This window comes from Fulvia fulva, chromosome 12 (assembly GCF_020509005.1).
Source record: "Fulvia fulva chromosome 12, complete sequence".
NCBI classification, from domain to species: Eukaryota; Fungi; Ascomycota; class Dothideomycetes; order Mycosphaerellales; family Mycosphaerellaceae; genus Fulvia; species Fulvia fulva.
Window position 1 is genome coordinate 1,479,244 of NC_063023.1, and position 19,318 is coordinate 1,498,561.

Below are 19,318 nucleotides of genomic sequence, written 5' to 3' on the forward strand. Positions count from 1 at the left end.
GCCTGCAACTGTTGATATTAAAGAGGATCACGGCAGAACTGATGCTACTCCTTCGCCTCAGGCTATCGCACTCTCGTCTACATCGTGTTTGGCTCCAGGCTTCTTCCCTTTCATCCACGCCCCCAACGCCCCGACATCAACACCGCCTTCCCTGCTGCTCCACTTGATCTCATACTCCTCACTTTCATCTTTAGACCTCCTTGTCCACCTAGTATCTTTCTCGATATCCCCTATCCCAGTTCCTATCCCTTCACCGTCTTTCCCCATATCAACCAAAGGCACCATGCTAACCCTACCATGCGCACACCCGAAAGGAAACACACGACCTCCCAAATCTGTAACGAGAGCTTCGCACTGGGAGAAAGACAGGAAATCATTGAACATGACTGCGCTTCGACATGAGCGGGACTGGAGGAGCGCAAGGAGTCTGGGTGGTAGGAGTGGTAGGATTTTGATCCAGTATGGCTCATTCCTCGCCAGCTCGTGTTCGCGTGACGCGGAGAGGGTACTGACGGCGTTGCGAGTGCCGTCATGGAGACTCCAGATTTCGGAGCGAAGGAGGTCGATGCAGATCGTTGGAAGTCTGGAACAACGTTCCGCGATGACGGTTGGGAGGTCTGTCACGACTAAGCGGTATTGTTGTTTTGCTGCATTGGTAGCGAGGGGCTGGGTGGGTTGGGAATTGTAATGGATACCGAAGAGGTTGAAGTGGGCCTGGTATTTCTGGAAGAGGGAGTGTTCCTGTGCTGAGATGATGTAGCGGAGAGTTTGGGCTTTGGTAGTCTCCAGCGCGATGTTCGTGGTTGCGACGACACCATCTTTAGTAAAGAGTGAACTGAGAAGCGATTCGAGAATAACACGTTCGGAGGCGGCGTGTTGGTCGATCAGGACGAGCAGCGTGGAAGGAGCGGATGTGACGTGTGGGATCGTTGCTGATGCTGGCATTTTGCAGAGTATGAATTTCCGATCGACTTGAGCGATGACCTGTGCGTGCTTGAGGGCTACCTTGGACAGCTTGGTGCCAGCCGCGTGAACGCTGGCTTGTACGGAAGTATGCAGGCCAGCAGCGCCACGAGCACAACAGTTGGCTTGATCTTCATGCTCGAGAAGGCCCGGCCCATCGATCGAGGCGACGGATATTTGCTCTTCCTGTCTGGACACGAAGACAGGGTTGTTCCACTCTTTCAAGAAACCCGGGAGCCATTTAGCTTTCGTGGCCAAATCCTCCTTTGTGCCATCTTTCGCTGCAAGAGCTGCTCTTTTGGAGAGACTCAATGGCTTTCCAGTCGATGATAAGGCAGTGTTGATACCTGCACTCTGCCGTTTTGCCGAGTCAGTGTCAGCTCCCAAACTAGGCTGCTCGGGAGCCGATGTTGCAGGAAGTACGACGCCCGTCCTCGAATTCACCCGATACGGCTGCTTGCTGACCGGATCTCTCCAGGATACAATGTCCTCCCCGCCCATTTCTTCAGTATCCAGCAAGGTAGCAGCAGGAGCTGGACCAAGACCACTGTCCTCCTCGGCCTGAAGTATATCGGCATCGTCTAGACCACTAAAGTCGTCACTTGTTGGTGCAGGCTTATCATTTGGACTATGTCCCGTGGCAGCTACAACGTTGTTTTGATCTGTGCTCGAAGGCCGTAACATTGTACCTGATGTTGGAATCCTGACGCTGTGCGCTTGTTGATCTGCATTCTCGAGACTGTTTGCTCGCAGCGGCTTGGAGCCAGGGTCATCGATCGTAGCTTGAGAACGAACTGGGCTGCTTCGATCAACAGTATGGTGTGGTTGAGATCTTTCATCCGTAACCTCTGGCGCTCTCTTAGTGACTGAGAACGTCGGTCTATGGATACCATGCGGTTTGCCTTCCAGCCTGCCAGCACGTATGTGGCTTTGTAGCATTACATCGGCCTCGTGATCTTGTAGTGCTCTTGGCCTACTGGCCGCAGACGCATCGCCGGTGGATAGATCGACGATCTTTCTGCGCTTAGAAGTGGGCCGTAGTGCGTCGCGGTCCTGATTGATGAAACTCTGCTCAGGCACAGACGAGCTTTGAGATACTGGACGACGACACGATAGAGTTCGTGAAGTAGAACCCGCAGACTGCCGTAGAGTCGAGTTTGATGCTACTGCTGGACGTTGCTGTAGTTCGTTCCGTCTTCTTCTACGTTTCCTGGGCCGGAAACCATGGCTATCGAGCCAGGCTGTGACAGATGCCTCGAGAATGTCAACCAAACTTTTCAGCGTGGCATCGTTGAGATTCTCGGCAGCTGATCCAGCACGCTGACCTGGCATGCGGAAAGCCAGCTGTATGCAATACATGGGAAAGCGATCTACGCCCTTTTGAGCTTGCAGCTGTTTCTCTGTGTATCCACTATTCGTCTCTTGGTCCTGACCGTTTCCAGCACTTTCGGGCCGTTCTTCTACGACACCAAAGCTACTGTTGGCAAAGACTTTGTTGACCGCATCGGGAAGCTCGTTGTTACCACTACCACTTCCGCAAGGGCTGATGCCCAGTGCCAGAAACTGGCATTGCTTTGTTGGAGCAGGATCAAGACATATCATGCCTTTCAGAGCAATTGTAGGAGTAGAAGCCGATAGTGGCACCCATCGAGACGCAGATTCCGGCGGAGCCAGTCCGGCGTGAAACAGCATTGGCATATTATCACGTAGATCGAATTCGGTCTTTTTGCCAGAGAGCTGATTGAGGCTCTTCTCCGTGAGAGCCGACGCCACTCTAGGATGGTGACCAACGATGTTCATAGCATTATGCTGTCCGCTCGAATCCCGAAGCTTGACTGCGCAAGGAAGAGGCCATGCGAGAAGAAGCGCAACAATGCCTCTTTTAAGTTCGTGTCTGTCTTTGTCGTGACTACCTTCGGCCACCAATGCACGCTGCTTGACACGAACCGGCATGTTGCCAAACAGGTCCCGCACTGATATGTTCGTACCATGAAGCCGACAAGTGCTGGGTAAGTTCACATTGTTTAGAGGAGCCATATATCGGGTGATGGTTTTGCCTTGGTGAAGGGCCAAGGTTGACGAATCGTGGTCGCCTGTCTGCATGGATGTAATGCTCAGCAACGACATTGCTGCTAGCTCAGCCAGGAAAGTGCCGTTCGAACCATGGAAAGTGGTAGTCGGGCTGGTTGACAAAGTTCCAACAGGAGCACGTTTCGAAGTACAGTACATCCTTCCAAGACCACCAATCTCGGCAAACTCTGCTCGGGGGATGCCGACGCCATCGTCGTTGATTGAACAGCCTCCTCGTCTCCAGTCAACCGAGATGTCAACTTCGCTTGATCTGGCGTCCAGACTGTTCTCCAGCAAGGCAAGCACCACGGCCTGCAAGCTGGTGATGTGTTTCGAGGAATGAATTTGTGAGATGGCTTCAGCACTCAGTGGCAAGATTCGATGTGGCGATGCTGATGATAATGGCGATGGTTGTGAAAATGGAGGCCGTGTAGGCTTTGACATGTCTTTCAAGGCGGCATGATCCTCTTTCTTCGACGACATATCTCCAAACTTTGTGCTAACATTTGGATAAGGATGTTGACTTTGGGTGGCAAACGGAGAAGCCACGACCAGCCGATATAGTGTCAAGTGTTGTCAATGCAGATATGTCGGCTGAACAAGCGCCTTTCGCGATGAAGGGACAGATTTCCCGAGTGTTGTATGTCAATGCAAGGAGGATATCGTCTTTTGTGAAAGAGAGCGTGGATAGGTCTTCCCACGTGAGCGACAGGGGTGTGGGTGGCTGCTTCCGCCCGGTGGCCCGCGTGGTTGCGTCTGACGCAGGGACTCGTGGGACTGGCCCGATAGGAAAGGCCAGCTCCTCGCTCGAAGCAGGAACGACCGTCGACGAGGGAGGAAGCTGCGTCGACTACCTACCTAGGTACTGTATCACCAACGCTCCGACACGCCCACACAGTCGCGACTCCGCACCGCCGCCATTCACACTCCTGTGGCCATCTGATTGCCTGTTTGCTGCTCCATCAATTGCTACGCGCAGGCTTTCTTTGTCGACGAGACCCATTACTACGACGATGGCTACTGCTGAGGTTGCGAGCAGACCTGCTGGTACGTCGATCCAACGCCATATCGAGCCAATGTGTTTTACGAGCCGCAGGGAGCGATTCGACCGCAAGACTGACACGCGAGCCGCAGACCACCCAATCAAGAAGAAGCCATTCGCGAACTTCATCCGCAAGCTAGGCATCAAGACCAACGACTCCGACAAGGCAAAGAGCAAAAAGGCGAATGGCAAGAAGAGCGTGAAGAACAACCCATATCCCGAGTCAGGACACCTGGCAGTGCAGCAGCAGGCGAGCCAGCCGTCCTTTGGCGAGTCGCAACAACACACCTACAGCAGCTCGTTCGCATCACTCCCTGCTAGTAACGGGCAAGAGCATGGCAACAGCAACAAGAGCGGCGCACCCACGCTTGCCACCAATCCTGAGACCGTCAATAGCGATGGCGGTAACAGCAGGGCCGCAACGAATACCACAGGTGCTGGCGCGCTGAGCAGCATGGATGGCCAAGGCGCAAACAGCACTTTCAGCTCTCCAAATCAGAGCAACCACTCTCTCGCTACCACACTCACCACAATCCAGTCACAGGCCAATGCTGCAGGCGCACCAAATGCCGCTTCTGGCAGCAATTACTCGCACAATAATCAGAGCCAGGGCATGGGCACCTCGTTCAGCCATCAATACCCCGTGTCACCATCAGCGAACTCCGCTTTGACCGGCACCGCTTCAGCCATCCCTCGACATCTTACCACCGATGCCAACACACCAGCCACTTACAACTCAGCCACAGCGAACAATCTGCTGAGCGACAACGCGAGCATTTTGACCTTGGCATCCTCCTCCAAGCGACGCAGACGCAGCATGGACACAGACGCCTCAGTACGAGCCATGGCACCCCAATCCGTCTTCGGCGGCAGCCGCGAGTCCCTTCCCCTCAGCGTCCTCAGCGGCACCATCACCAGCCCCGACGCTCCGCGCCAGTCCTACTCCCACGGCGTCTATGGCTCCGCCGCAGCCGAGCGTGCCTCCGTCTACTCCTCCGCAGGCCTTCGCGAGAACATGGTCTCCCCAGTACCACCAGGCTCCGAGCGCAACTCCTACTACGCCAAGCAATCTGATGCCAAATCCCTCCGCTCTGTCAACAACCTCAAGGACGATGCTCGCTCTATCACGGGCATCTATCCTCGCTCGGAACTCGATAACCGCTCCTTGAACACTACCGGCGATGTCGCCAGTCTGAGGAGCTTTGAGGCGAATAGCGGTTTCCAACACGCCCGGAATGGTAGTATCCCCGGAAGTATTGGGAATTTCACTTCGCCACCGAGCTTATTGAGGCAGGCTAGTACAAGCGGTGCTACGGCGCTTAGTATGGGAAGGACAGATAGTGATTGGCGTGAAGGCGATGACGAAGAGCCGACTGCTGTTGATGTGGAAGAGCATCAGGATGGTGGTGAGGATGTGAAGAAGCATGGTTAGGAACAGCCTTGTGTGGAGAAGCGCGGACGGGAGAAGGAGCAGAGTGACTATTGGAGGAGGATGGTGTTATGCAATGCCACGTGGATGGCTTGGGATGAGGCGTATCAGGCGAAGATGGGGTGGCTGGAAGCGATATGCGCGGAGCAGCTGTGACGAGAGAGAAGTCATCATTCTTGCAGGCGACGGAGAAGAAAGTTCCGCTATTCATTTGGAGTCTCTACAAGTCTTTCAGATAGCACGATACCCCAACGAATCAAGGTCGCTTTTCGGTTTTACCAGCGACCAGCCATGCATGGCACGGCAGCCTCATCGCTGCATAATCAACCCTTACCACAGGAAGCATTTCCTTGCCTTTCTTCCCTTACATTTTCGAGTGGGTTTAGGTTGGCAAGATTCGCATCTTTGCGCCGCATGGAATGAGGTGAGCTCTTCTTTTCGTTCCTTCTGCTCTTGGGACTCGCGTCTGTCCATGTTTGCCGCAGGGATATGTAGATGCTGAAGATGAGGAGAAGGCGGCGATGGGGATTGGTGTAGTCGAATGATGTGATGTGGTAGAGGAAGGTTTGGTGCGTATTATCTTGTGCACGGGGCTTACTGATGGTTAGAAGCAAAGCGTGGCTCAGGTGGAAGTCGCTGGAGGAGTTGAGGGACTGGATGAAAGTTAGTCTTCACGAAACGCGCGATGGTCGGCATGGTGTGGCTGACTGGAGTGACGGTGGCATGGTGGCGGTGCGTGGAGTCAATTCGGTGCGAAGATGAAGAGACTTAACCGGCGATGGAGGGTGCATCAGAGAAAGGCCAATGGGATATGCCAGTCAAGCCTCCAGGATCATACTGTTTATCGTCTCCCGTAAGATCTTATCATTGACACAGCCACTGTGGTCGAAAGAGTTTCTGAGTGAATAGCTTTGCACGTCTTCAGAAGCGCGGTATAGGGTTGTGAATGGGCGCGCTCCAGCTTGCAGGCACTTTCTGACACATCCCAAGCCGCGGTCAGCTCGATGCACTCCTCCTCTTGTAGCGAGAGCTGCCAGATAGAGTTGCGCAGTTCTGCTGCCAGTTTTCCGAGTCGAGAGTTGTCCATTGTGATGTTTTGATGCTGGGAGTGGGGAGTGGAGTTGTAGGGAAGCTGTCCAGATGGCGGATGCGGAGAAGTGGAGGGTAGTATCTGACGAGCTGGGTGTTGATGTATGATGTTTTCGGTGGTGTGTTGTAGTAGAAGGAAGGCGGGTGGAGGGCGCGAGATAAGCTGCGCGAATTGGGGCGCGCTTTCGGCATCTGCCGGTGCTAAGCATGTGATCGCGCCCCCATTCACTTCTCAGCCGACAAGCGCTCACCCTGCTCCTTGAGTAGCGCCATGACCTCAAAGACCGATTCCTGGTTGTCATCAGAGATTACAGCGTGTGGAAAACCCTCGCTCTCCGTGTCTTCGAACTTATAGGCCATGTCCCACAGGCTCTTGTCAATGCCACTCGCCCGTATCTTGTCGTACGTCTCGAAGATCCATTGTGCGTACATGGCCCGTACAAGGTCGTACATGAGCTGGGTATTGGATGCTGGAGCGGGGGCGGTTGGTGGCAGTGGTATGCACTCATTCATAGGGAGAGTGATCACAACATGAGGCTGCTTTTCGAGGTTGCGTCGGGCGGAAGCCTGAGACCCATGGAACGCGACCAAGAACTGGCGGCAGTCGCCCGGGGCCCGGGGGTCGATGGTGAAGGTGTTATGCGCGTAGAAAATTCCTCGAGTCTCGTCGTAGAGAGCCTTGCAAGTCTTTGAGATACCAAGAGGATGCTTCTCGCGTGCGTCCCGAGGAGCATGACAGATGCCTCGGCTGTCGTGTATGAGCTTGATAGGTTTGTCCTGGGATACAGCGAACATCGAAATCTTGTTGCGCAGCTCCGCAGGCAACTTGCCGAGTCGAGAGTTGTCCATCTCGGGTTGTGGTATGCTGGCGTCAGTGTCCGAGCTGTAGGAGAGGCAGATAGCGCCAGGTAGGAGTCGTTGAGGAGTTGCGTGGAAGTTGGAAGGCGTATAGTGCTACTATCAGATGGTTTGTTGTTTTTGTTAGAAACGTCGAAAGAGAGAAGAATTTGAAGCAGCTCGGCCCCCGAAAGCACCAAGTCACATGCTTCGAGCCGCGCTGTTCCGATGTAGGTGAATGTACGGGCCCTCGCTAACTTCCCCTTGTTCATGCACTTCGTCTATGACATGGGAGATCCGATTGAGTTCTCATAGGTGGCGCGGCATGTGTGTGTCCGCCAGCCAACCACTCGGGCGTCTTCACTTCTGCAGCTCATCTGCCTGTGAACATCAACATTGATACCACGACCACCACTGCCCAAGCAACGCGCAAGCAATAACCATCCTTGAAACGACTAGATCCTCGCCAACATGTTTCACTTCCAACCATTACACTTCTCCGATAGGAAGCGAGGTGACTACTAGAAGGTGGAGCGCCATGAACACGACAATAGAACCGAGATCCGCGACTTGCTGACGCAGAGATATGGCTGCCAAATTTCCTCCACGGCCTTCAACCCCACTCGCTTCAGATACCTCAGGTCTCGTGCCACGTGCACCAAGTCGTTTTGAAGGGCGAGGCACTTTTCAGCGGCGAAGAGACTTGAGTGCAGCCGGGTCAACGGCCTCGCAAGAGCAGGCGAAGAAGTACGCTACCGGCGAAGATGTTGACTTTGGTCTTGAAGAGCTGCCAGAGAGAGGCATGGCCGTGGTCTGAAAGTGCGACTGTATCGGTACGACCTCGCCAGTGAGCCACACGCTAGCTAACTTTGTCACCTGCCCTCAGAACTGTATTACTGAGTGGCTGCGCGATAAGGCGACGGTCCGGGCAGATTCATGCCAGATACCACAGTATGCCAAGTAGGCTCGGTGATACTCCGCCCGAGAAGGCTGGAAAATAAAGCATTCTGTAAGCTCTACCATCTCTCTGCAGAATTCTATGCAAACCTGTGCAACGGCACACTCTATCCATCGCAATGCCCCTAAAAGGCCCCTCACGCCTTCTTCTCCTTCTTCCCCCTACCCGCCTTCTTCGGCACCCTAACCAGCCAGTAAAAGAACACAGCCGCAAAAATATTGAAGATAATAAACGCCCACAGAATCCCAAAGTTCCTCCACCTATCCGCATAATCGATGTTCACGCTCTGGAGGAAGACGTTCGAGTCATCATAACTACAATATTGGCAGTCGGAAGTGGCCTGGTCATTCTGCAAGTACCCGCCGAAGTCGGCGATGTAGTCTCGCATGTAGTCGATGCAAGTCTGGCCAGCTTGGCCGGGTTGGAAGGTGAGGAATTCGTTGTCGGCGCAGGTGACGGCGGTGTTGGCGATGCCGGTGGCGAGGAAGCCGCCGACGAGGTAGGTGAAGGGGGAGATGCGGTACATGAAGATCCTGTGGAGATGTTAGTCATGACTGTAAAGAATGTGTCAAATGTTGGGATTGACTTACCAGAACCCAGGCAGACTCTCTGGTGTCGCGAGGACACCACAGAAGATGAGGCAGAGGGTGAACATCAAGTTGGCGATGTTACCACCTGTCTCCGCACTGTCCATGCCGGCGATGATCATGTTCGTGAATGAGGAGGTGAAGAGCAGGAACTCCAGCATGAAGAGGAAGAACAGCGCTCCTCGCTCATGTGTGGCGCCAGTCGAGGCTGCATTGTTGTAGAGGCCGACAGGGTAGTAGTAGCAGAAGAACATAATTACCGCCATGAGCGCATTCCACGGCAGTTCAACCGCAATGTTGCTGATCATGAACGACTGCCAGCTGTACGTCTTCGACGGTCGCTCACGAACCTCGTAGAGTGCACGTTGCGTAACGAAGTGCGGCATTATCTGCTGGACGAGCTGGCCGAAGATGGTGAAAGTCATGAAGATTGAGAACATTTGGTTCTGGAGACCTTGGTGCGTGACTGGTGCGTTGTAGAAGATGAAGCCGATGAAGAGGGCCGAGAAGAGACAGAGCGCGGTCTTCGAGTAGATGTAGGAGGGTGTTCGCCAGTATTGTTGGAAGACACGGATCGTGACTTGCATGAGTTGCTCGCCGAATGGTGCGGCGAATTCGCGGTAGCTTTCGGCGTCGTTCTCGTTCGAAGATGGCTCGGTCTGCTTGGGTCGCTCGCTTGCGAGGTAAGCTAGGTGTTCCTGGACTTCTCTGTACTCTGGGCTGTTGCGCCACACTTGGTGCCAGTCGATGTCGGTGGTGGTACCGGGCGCAGCGCCAATGACTTCAAGCATCCACTCTGCTGGGTTGGCATCAGCAGGACACTTGTGTCCACCATTGCGCTCGAAGTAAGCGGACAGGATGTGCGAGTTCTCGCCAACGTCGCCAAAGTAGACGGTGCGACCACCCTTCGCAAGGAAGAGCAAGCGGTCGAAGCGTTGGAACAACATGGCCGAAGGCTGGTGAATAGTGCACAGAATTGCTTGACCGGAGTTCTTGAGCTTCTCCATCAGATCGCAAATGGCCCAAGATGTTTGAGAGTCGAGACCGGATGTTGGCTCGTCAAGGAACAGAAGCAATTCTGGCTTGGCCGCAAGCTCAACACCAATGGTGAGACGCTTTCGCTGCTCGACGTTGAGACCTTCACCGGGCACACCGACAACTGCATCGGCGTATTCCTCCATGTCCAGGAGCTTGATTACTTCGTTGACGTATTCGAGCTTTGCGGCCTTGGGTGTAGACTTGGGCTGACGCAGCAGTGCGCTGAAGTTCAACGCCTCACGAACAGTCGAAGTCTGAAGATGCAGATCCTGTTGTTGCACATATCCGGTCTTTCGCTGGAACGAGGAATCACGTTGGCGGCCATCAACGAGCATGTCGCCAGAAATGACACCCATGGTGACGCGAGTAGCCAGCACGTCCAAAAGTGTCGTCTTACCGGCACCAGAAACACCCATGAGTGCTGTCAAAGTGCCTGGTTTGACCCAGCCGTCGACGTGATCCAAAATGCGACGCTCCTCACTCTTGATCTTGATGTCGTAGCAGACATCCTTCCAGCTGAATATGGCAGTCTGCTTAAGGATGATGTCGGTAGCCTCGGTGTAGCTTTGTTGCTTCTCGAGAGCATTCGAATCGTTGCGACCAGCATCGGCAGTCTCCTCGTCATTCTTCTTCTCCTTGAGGGCACGTGGGATGTGGCCTTTCTGGAAGAGAAGGACTTCACCCTTGGACTTCTTGGCGCTGATGAACTCCGTAGCGGCGAGGTATGTGCACATGAGGAAGATCATGAATGCGATGATGATACCGACGTTCCTCCACTTGTGACCTGGGTAGTAGCTGTATGCAGACTCAATGTAGTTGGTGCCCTCCACGTAAGACAATCCTGCCTGCGATCCAACAGCCGAGCACACCTGAGACTGGTTGTCCAGCGTGCCATAGGTTGGTACACGTGCACTGCATTCGTAGTCCTGGCCAGAAAATTCGTTGATCATTAGTGACTCGAATCCATATGCAACTGGGTCGAGGTAGTTGATCCACCTGCACCAGCCGAGCATGTAATCTGTCGGGATGGCGAAACCGGTAAAGATCACGATAGCCAGAATGAGGATTGCTGCGGGCGCCATGGCTTGCGACAGGGTTCTCGACGTAGCGGCGATGGTCCGAAAGAACATACTCATCGTCAAGGTAGTCAGGAAACTGACGAACAGGAAGAAGAAGAATACTCCGGGCTCACGGCGAAGGTTGACCATGAAGTACAGCGTGATGTTGAAGATGATGGCGTTGGCGATCTTGTACGGCATGTCCGTCAGCATAGATGCGAAAGCTTCTGCAGATGGATGATACAGCGCATAGCGGGAGTGCTTCTCGACGATGGGTCGCTGGGCGTAAAGTGTGAGAATCTCCAATGCGGAACCGAAGGCGTTGATCAAGACAGCGAAGAAGAGTACCGCACCGCGTTGGAAGAACGAGTTGGTGTCATTCTGGAGGTTGAAGAAGACGGAGCCGAGGATGAGAGCCATTGCGAAGTTGCCGAAGAGTTGTGTGTAAGTGAGTTCTGGATCTCCAACCAGACGGCGGAAGCCACGCCAGAGACATAGTTGGACCTGCTGTACGTAGGAAAGCGTGTATGGCGACTTCAGCCGCTGACCCTTGCCTTGCTGTGCCTTTCGGCTGGCGACGAATTGCTGGTAGGCCTCGCCTTCGAAGGGATACCGCTTGTCGTAGGCCTCGATGTCCTGGATCAGTTGCTTCCGCTCTGGGCTGTTCTTCCATCGTGCCGCGAATTCGTCCGGTGTGCGTGGCACTTTGTCTTCGTAGCCCTGGCGGACGACACGCTCCTGCGAGGATGTCATGGAGGTGAGGAAGTCGGCAGTAGTTTGTCGACCTGGGCATACGAAACCCATCTCCTCGAAATAAGCACGAGCCTCGTCTGTTCGGCCGAAGAAGATTTGACGACCCTCATACAGCACGATCGCCTTGTCGAACTGCTCGTATGCTTGCTGTGGTGCCTGGTAGATTGCGACAAGCGCACAGCATCCTGCAAGCTCGGCACTTAAGCGGACAGTCTTACAGAATTCGATGGCGTTGGCAGAGTCGAGACCACGAGTAGAGTTGTCCCATGCCTGGATCGGTGCACCGCTAAGTGCTGCTTCGGCGATGGAGACACGCTTTCTCTCACCACCAGAGACACCACGTACGAAGTCGTTTCCGACTCGCGTGTTGATAGTGTGACTGATACCGAATGTAGCCATGACCACATCTCGTAGATGCTCAGCCCAGTGGTGCTTGCTCACTCCACCGGGAGGTGTTCTCGGTGCTCGTGCTCGTGCAGCGAACGTCAGGGTATCGCCGACAGTCAGCATGGGAAAGTGCACGTCGACTTCGGCAGTGTAGATCGCTTCACCCCGGAAGTACTTGTGCATGTGCTTCGCTGGGATACCCTGGTAGTTGAGATGTGACTTCTCGTCAACCTCAAATCCATGGATCTCTCCAGTGATGGTCTTGAGGAAAGTGGAACAACCAGATCCAGGCGGGCCCAGAACTACCAACATCTCTCCGCTTTCGACGAGGCCATCGAAGTCGCGCAGAATGTCGATTCTCCTTGGCTTCGCCATGCCCAGTGCTTTCTTGACAAGACCAAATGCCTCAAGCCAGACGTTGCCGACATCCTTCTGGTAATCGGTTGCTGCACCGAAACCATGTGCACTGAGGCCGCGGAATGCAACACCGCCGGTTCTCGAAGGTGTTGTACCGTCCTCCTTGTTCATCTTGATCATACTCTTCACCCATGTCCTTGCTCTGAACTTGTCCGAGCTGGGATCCAGCTCGGATCCTTCTTCTGCTGTGAAAGGATTCGACGGTACTGCGCTCCACGTCGATTGCTGGGTCAAGGATCGTGCAAGAGTGGCGATTTGGCGATCTGACTTGGTTTGCGACTCCTCGTCTGATTCAAACTTCTTCTCCGGGGTAGCGTCCTCGTAGGGTTCGAGACCTTGCTTTTCGACATCTCGTTGGTCCACATTGCGTTCGTACGTCGGGTCGCCACTTTGGATGTGTTCTGAGGGTTTCCGGCCGACACCAGGTCGCTGTGCTGTGCTGGCGGAGGATCGTCTTCGTCCTCCAAACTTGGCGAAGCTGGGCCTTCGTTCTGTCGAATGCATCGCTCCCTCGGGATCTTGGTCTGTCACGCTGGAGCGTCGAATGAATCCAGTAGCGGCATTGCCAGCACCAGAGTTCTCTGCTGTGCGGTCATAGTTGCCGAAGGCAAAGTTGCCCACGAGGGACATGGTGCCCTCTTGTGATGGCTTCTTGCTTCAGCCGAGGTGAGGCGTTCGTCCGGCGGTGGTGTACAAGCTGAGCTGTCCCGGCCGCTGTCTATTAGGGGCAAAAGCAAAGAAGCATAGAGTCAGGCAACAACAAACAGCCCTACCGCGATCAAAAAGGAAGTCGAGCAGCATTTATTGAGCCCGTGACATGTGCCACGCGCTACGACAAGAATGCATAAAGGCAGCATTCCGAATTCCGGTAGGGACAGGAAGACACAACAATGACGGCGCAAGTTGCAGCTAGTGGGTCCAAGGCAGAGGCAGATGCTGTGATGTGAGTGGCTGGGAAAGAGAATAGGGCAAGGATAGATCAGCTTCCGGTGCCAAGTACATGTACGAGGCAGATGCGATGATGGATCATGCGAAAGCGCTCCCGGCAAAGTGGGACACGGGACGGCGACCGCGTGCAGCTGCTTTATGCACGACAGGGGCTGTGATTTGTATAGTGTATGTAGCCGGTGGTATCGTTCGATGTTTCCGCCCACAGTATATTGTAGCGTAGCCGACCGAGACCTCGGCTAGTCTAGTTCTACGGCTGCGGCTTTGCCGCCTGTACAGTATCCCTGCAACCTGCAAAGATCTAGGTACCGAACCCCAGTTATGCAAAGTTTATGCGCATAAATTGACGGCAATCCTCTACTTCGTCTGCCCGTCGTGCCGTGCTTGGAAACTCGTGGCAAACTTGCGCCAGTGGGAACGTCTGTGGAGCTTTTCGACTTCTCGAAGAGGCAGCTTTGCGTGCTTTGTAACTTCTCCAACACGCCATTCAGGGGTCGCGATCCACGCACGCGATAGCCATGCCACGTTTGCATGCCTGCGCTGTGCATCTGTGGATCTCCTAGTACCATCTCATGCAGCTTCGCATCAGCGGCGCGTTTGCCCAGAGACGACCTACAGCTTCCGCGAAACTTCTCGACAGACTGCGGCGTCATCGATAGGATTCTCGCATATGACTCAAATGTCTCTTCCGGCCCATACCACAGGTGCAGAATGACTGCGGACATCAGCACAAATCCACTTCAGCTCAGTCCAGCAGGCGTTGTGTGAGCCAAGACGTGGCTGCTATATTACGGAGTGCATATTCGTACAGGTACGAGGTCACTACTGCGAACACGCACCATCGTAAGGGAACGAGATGCAGACAAAGCTAATCTCAGCGCACTGACCGGGTCTCCACGCATAAAGTTCAGCACGCACGTGAGAAAGCTTACAGAGTTGTGCTAGCGTCCACGGCTTTATCCCTGCTGACACGAGTAGAAGGATCGCGAGGCACAGGCTATATCACAGCATTGGACAAACACGCAGCAAGTATGAAGATTTAGCAGTAACTTGCTCATTCGTTATACCTTGAGCATCCCCACCCCTGATCGCAAGACACAATCAACGCCAACCACACATCTTCTGCATAAACCTCTTCAACGGCGTCCTTGAGAGCGTCCGACGTGCCTCCTTGCTCCAATCGTTCAAAATCTCCACCGGCTGAGGCACTACGCTCCAGTCCATGAACGACACCGAAATATGGTCCTCCAAGCCACCGCTTGGTAACAACTCCAGCTCGCACTCCTCTTCTACCTCCACATTAGACAAGAGACCCTCCTTGATGTGTACAGCGGTCATCCAGTATCTGCACATGTGCGGCATACAGTGATCTTCGCCGCGCAGAATCACAATCTTTCTGATGCTTTGAACATCCTTGTGGCTGATAAGATCCAGTAAAGCGGTGGTCTCCCCGGACACTTGCGGCTCGAACTTTCGCATCGCCCTCCTGCAGCGTTTCTGGTACTGGTCCACGGGCTCCGTACACAGGCAGAAGACATTGTTCTCGAAGAAGTAGCGCCGTGCTGCAGTGGACACCTGAGCGAGCGGAGGCGTTGGCAAAGACCTGATGGCAGCCTCTCGGTGGAGGCAAATACGGTGCATACCGTCAGTAATCCAATTCTGCAGTTCCGGGGGTAGGTCCAGCATCCTGAACGGTCTTCTCGCCACCTGAAAACCTCTAGTACTCTTGGTCTAGCCCTCGAGCTGCTGGTCCATCTGTTCATTCGACAAGACGACTGGTGGGAACAGCCTATGAGCGGGTTTTCGCACCATCGCTTCTGTCATTGACTCATTCTGATCCTTTGCCCTTGCGAATGGATTCCGCCTTGGTCCAACTGGTGGTGTCCATGTTCTTCCCCAAATCTTGTATGTTGGAATGTCGACAAGTCAGATGGTTCCACGGAGAGGGGAACCACGGAAGATATACGTCTGAAAGTAGTGAATAAGTGCGTAGTAGGTGTCGTTGTTTGGTACTTCAAACCAATTTTCCCTTGAAGTGTGGGCGACCTTCACTGATGGAGGTGAGTCCAAAGTTAGATCAACAGCAGCGATATAAGGAGCTATTCACATATAGTCTCATCATCTTTGACTCTTTTCGGCCTCAAGGGTACATCTTGACCCACCATTTCGGGTTGGCAGCACTTGCAACCACGGTCCAGTAAGGGTACCAGACCAGTATCACAATGGACTCAGCAAGTCCTGCTAGAGATGTGTCTCGACGCGAGACGGGAACGCTGAAGCTTCCAAAAAGTAGATGGCAGGTACTGAGCGTAGCGCGGTAGCAAATGATCCCACGTCGAATTTGGTCTTGCGTCGTTAAGCGACTTGTCACCCTGGAACCGAAGGCTAGCGGTAGCGCTCACTATCAACTGCATATTTCGTAATGTAGGCAGATTGCCGGCAGCCTCAATCGCAGACGTTCGGAGACGACTGCTCCTCGGACCCCTTCGCTAGTCGTAGTAGGTTTCATATCAGGGCAAGATGGAAAGATGGATGCTCAACCCGCACTCAGGCTATAGTCGCATGCTCGTGTGTGACATCGGCTAATGGGTGGATTAGAGGCACGGCTTGATAGTGAATGAACTGTTCGGAGCCATTTTTGAGCGTCGAAGCAGCGTCGCATGTGCCGCCAAGCAATCAAGCTTCCCAAATCCTTCTAAGAGCACTTCCGTTCTCTTGTCTCGAAACCACCAGGAGAACAACAACAACGCCAAGCCCACGCATTTCAAGAATCATGGCAAGCAATATCTCCTCATCCCACTCGCCGTCGTCGCAAGACCAGCAACCATGATACCTCCTCAAGCTTCCCGTAGAACTACGCCTCAACATCTACGACGCAGTCTTCTCCCTCACGTCACTCAACCCTCTCGAGCCCCAACCTCGCCGTAACCTCTATCCAGACCTCCTCTACACTTGCACACAGATTCACTTCGAAGCCAACAAACCCTTCGACAAACAATGCGACAGGCTCCAAAAGAGCGCCAGGGTACCTCTCACTGAGGTCAGGAATCACATCAAGCAGGCGATCAAATATGACTCACTTTTCGGAGCCGGGCCAGAAGCTATGGAGCTGCTTGTTCTCAGACCTCGTCGATTTGAGACGGATGTAGCAGTCAGACGTATGGTTCATGCGGAATGGGAGAGGAGCTTTCGAGGCAGTATGGAGATATGGGACCGTGGCAGGGAGGGGTAGGGGGAGGCTGAAGTCGCTTCTCAGGAGCAAGAGTGGGAGCAGGAGAGGGACTCTCCGTCGAAACAATTGAGGCAGAGCTCAGGGGAGGAAGGGAAAGAGCTCCCCCAAGTCGACGAGGAGATCACTTCTTCCCACCGAAGATGGTAGAAGAGGGACTGTCTCTTTATGTGACTGTAGAAGAATGCATTATCATTGTCAGCCAAGTGCAGGGTCATTGGGTAGTGGCTCGGACACATGTGGTTGCGAAGCAAGCGCTAAATCATAGTACGTACAGGCGCACTGTTTTGGCTGTTTTCAGGAATGCCTCCGCAGACAATTTCGTTTGCAGCGGCTGTGTAGTAGCATTTTCTATAATTCGCATCATCTACGCAACGAATCGCATGACCTTACGACTCACACGGCAAGCTACGGATGACCTGATCTTCCTTAGATGATACTCCGAATTCCAGCGATAGCATAATCCTTAATTCCCCTCTTCTTCTTCTCTTCCTGCATCTCATTGATACTAGTCCGTCTCTGATCCTCCGGAATTTCCACACCACTAATCATAGTCCTCTGTCCCTCTCTCATGCCAGTGTAGATATCAATGTCCCTCGTCTTAATGTACAATGGGCGATGGTCGGGTCTCGCGAACCAGCTGTAGACCTTCCAGACCAGGTACAGGAACAGCGTGAGAGGCGCCGAGAGGAAGGCTTGGAAGAAGGCTTCTGCGTTGAGGTAGCCAGAAGGGGGTCCAACGGGGTAGAGCGCGACGTAGAACTGAGCGACTATGCAGAGGATGTTGATGATGAGGCAGACGTATGAGCCCCAGATGCCGAAGACGGCTTTGAAGGGCAGCTCCTCGAGGGTGTGGCCGTTGGCTTTCCTGTGGAATTGTTAGTCAATTTAGAGAGAGTGTGTGCAAATTGAGCGAACGACATACCAGGCTCTGCGAAATCGAATGTGAGCCAGCGCGATACTGCCATAGACGAAGAAGCCCGAGAGTCCAGCCAGAGACAGCAGCCAGTTGAAAATGACTCCACCATCCGGTGCCAGATTGATGAAAGCTAAGCAGCCAAACAGGAGCTGCAGGATGATCACAACGACTGGACGGCCCTTCTTGTCAACATATGCGAATAGCTGAGGACCCATACCTGCAATCATTGTCAGCAGTAATTTGCAAACGTAGGCAAGATTATACGCACCATTGGCAGCGAGAGCCTGGATCGTGCGAGTGGAGCCGAAAGTGCACGAGTTCGCAACACTCAGGACTGCAATCAGGATGATAGCGTTGAAGATCGACGGCAGAGCCTTGACACGAGCCATCTGGATGGCGATGACGAATGGCGAGTGTCGCGAGTTAGATCCTTCGGCAGTGTAAAGATCATTCATCTCAGAAGGCACGATAAGACCGATCAGGAGAAGATTGACAATGTAGAACAGACCAATACGCCAGACAACTTGCTTGGACGCTCGTGGAATTTCCTTCCTCGGGTTCATGGTCTCGGCAGCGGCCAGTCCAGTCAACTCAGTACCGTTGTAGGCGAAGGACGCCGTGACGAAAACCGTGCAAAAGCCGTGGAAACCGTTCAGGAATGCGTGGTAGGGTGCCGTCCTGCGCAAGAAAGATCAGTATCGTTCGCTTACGAGATGGAACAGCGGACTTACCAATATCTACCACCAATGTAGCCTCTGTCATCAGTTGGGACACCACCGACGTTGACAATGATTCCGAAGATCATAAAACCAATGCAGGCGATGATCTTGAGCAGACTCAGAGCGAACTCGACCTCAGCGTAGCCCTTCACGCCGAAGAACTGGATGACGACCAAGGCAAGAAGCAAAGGCACGATCCAAGCCGAATTGTTGATGCCTTCCGACCCTGGCCAGTAGTGAATAATGTTGCAAGCAGCGGAGATCTCAAATGGTAGAACGGTCAACCAATTTATCGCGTAGTCCCAGCCTACGGCGAAACCCCACGATGGGTCGATGAAGCGGCAAACGTACATGGTGAACGCGCCGTTCACAGGGTACATGACCGCCAATTCTGCCAATGCCTGCATCATGAGGTAGATCATAACACCGACAATGGAGAAGCCGATGAGGACTGCAGCAGGGCCACCAGTTTGGAAGGCACCGCCAGATCCGATGAAGAGACCAGCTCCAATGGCGCCACCACTGGAATTGCATGTCAGTATGGTGTCCGAGCGCGCGAGGCTCTTGTACTTACATGGCGATCATCTGCATGTGCCTGCCCTTCAGACTTCGGTGGAGCGCATTCTGGTCTTCGGTGACAATGGCCGTGTCATCGGGGTCGACGCTGAACTGCCCGCCGTGCATATGTTCGCCGATTGGTGCTGGGTGAGCATCAACGTGCTGGTTCTTCTCGCCAAACTCGGCGCTCTCTCTTGCGAGACTCATGTTCGCGACGGCGTGACAGGGTCAGGTCGAGTGAGGTCGGAAGCAGAGCAGCAGAGGACGGAGTTGAAGAAGATGAAGAAACAGCTTCCAGAAGGAAGGCGCGCGCGCTC

At 53.8% G+C, this 19,318-nt stretch overlaps 5 protein-coding genes across 5 annotated transcripts; 1 reads left to right on the forward strand and 4 right to left on the reverse strand.

Moving 5' to 3' along the window:
• Positions 1–57: 57 nt before the first annotated feature.
• On the reverse strand, positions 58–3,516 carry CLAFUR5_13733 (DNA mismatch repair protein MLH3; the record flags this gene model as incomplete). Its single annotated transcript, XM_047912881.1, has 1 exon — positions 58–3,516. One exon carries the CDS (start codon positions 3,514–3,516, stop codon positions 58–60), a length of 3,459 nt encoding a protein of 1,152 aa, XP_047768874.1.
• A 530-nt stretch (positions 3,517–4,046) lies between these two features.
• Positions 4,047–5,507, forward strand: CLAFUR5_13734 (uncharacterized protein; the record flags this gene model as incomplete). Its single annotated transcript, XM_047912882.1, has 2 exons — positions 4,047–4,080; positions 4,168–5,507. 2 exons carry the CDS (start codon positions 4,047–4,049, stop codon positions 5,505–5,507), a joined length of 1,374 nt encoding a protein of 457 aa, XP_047768875.1.
• Positions 5,508–6,818: 1,311 nt separating this feature from the next.
• CLAFUR5_20363 (uncharacterized protein) lies at positions 6,819–7,442 on the reverse strand (the record flags this gene model as incomplete). The annotated part of the gene is made up of 1 exon (XM_059463199.1): positions 6,819–7,442. The coding sequence occupies one exon, from the start codon at positions 7,440–7,442 to the stop codon at positions 6,819–6,821; it is 624 nt and encodes a 207-aa protein (XP_059319176.1).
• A 1,082-nt stretch (positions 7,443–8,524) lies between these two features.
• Positions 8,525–13,258, reverse strand: CLAFUR5_13735 (ABC multidrug transporter atrG; the record flags this gene model as incomplete). The annotated part of the gene is made up of 2 exons (XM_047912883.1): positions 8,525–8,921; positions 8,979–13,258. 2 exons carry the CDS (start codon positions 13,256–13,258, stop codon positions 8,525–8,527), a joined length of 4,677 nt encoding a protein of 1,558 aa, XP_047768876.1.
• Positions 13,259–17,234: 3,976 nt separating this feature from the next.
• On the reverse strand, positions 17,235–19,208 carry CLAFUR5_13736 (Cationic amino acid transporter 1; the record flags this gene model as incomplete). The annotated part of the gene is made up of 4 exons (XM_047912884.1): positions 17,235–17,673; positions 17,731–18,402; positions 18,456–18,965; positions 19,018–19,208. The coding sequence occupies 4 exons, from the start codon at positions 19,206–19,208 to the stop codon at positions 17,235–17,237; spliced, it is 1,812 nt and encodes a 603-aa protein (XP_047768877.1).
• Positions 19,209–19,318: the final 110 nt, after the last annotated feature.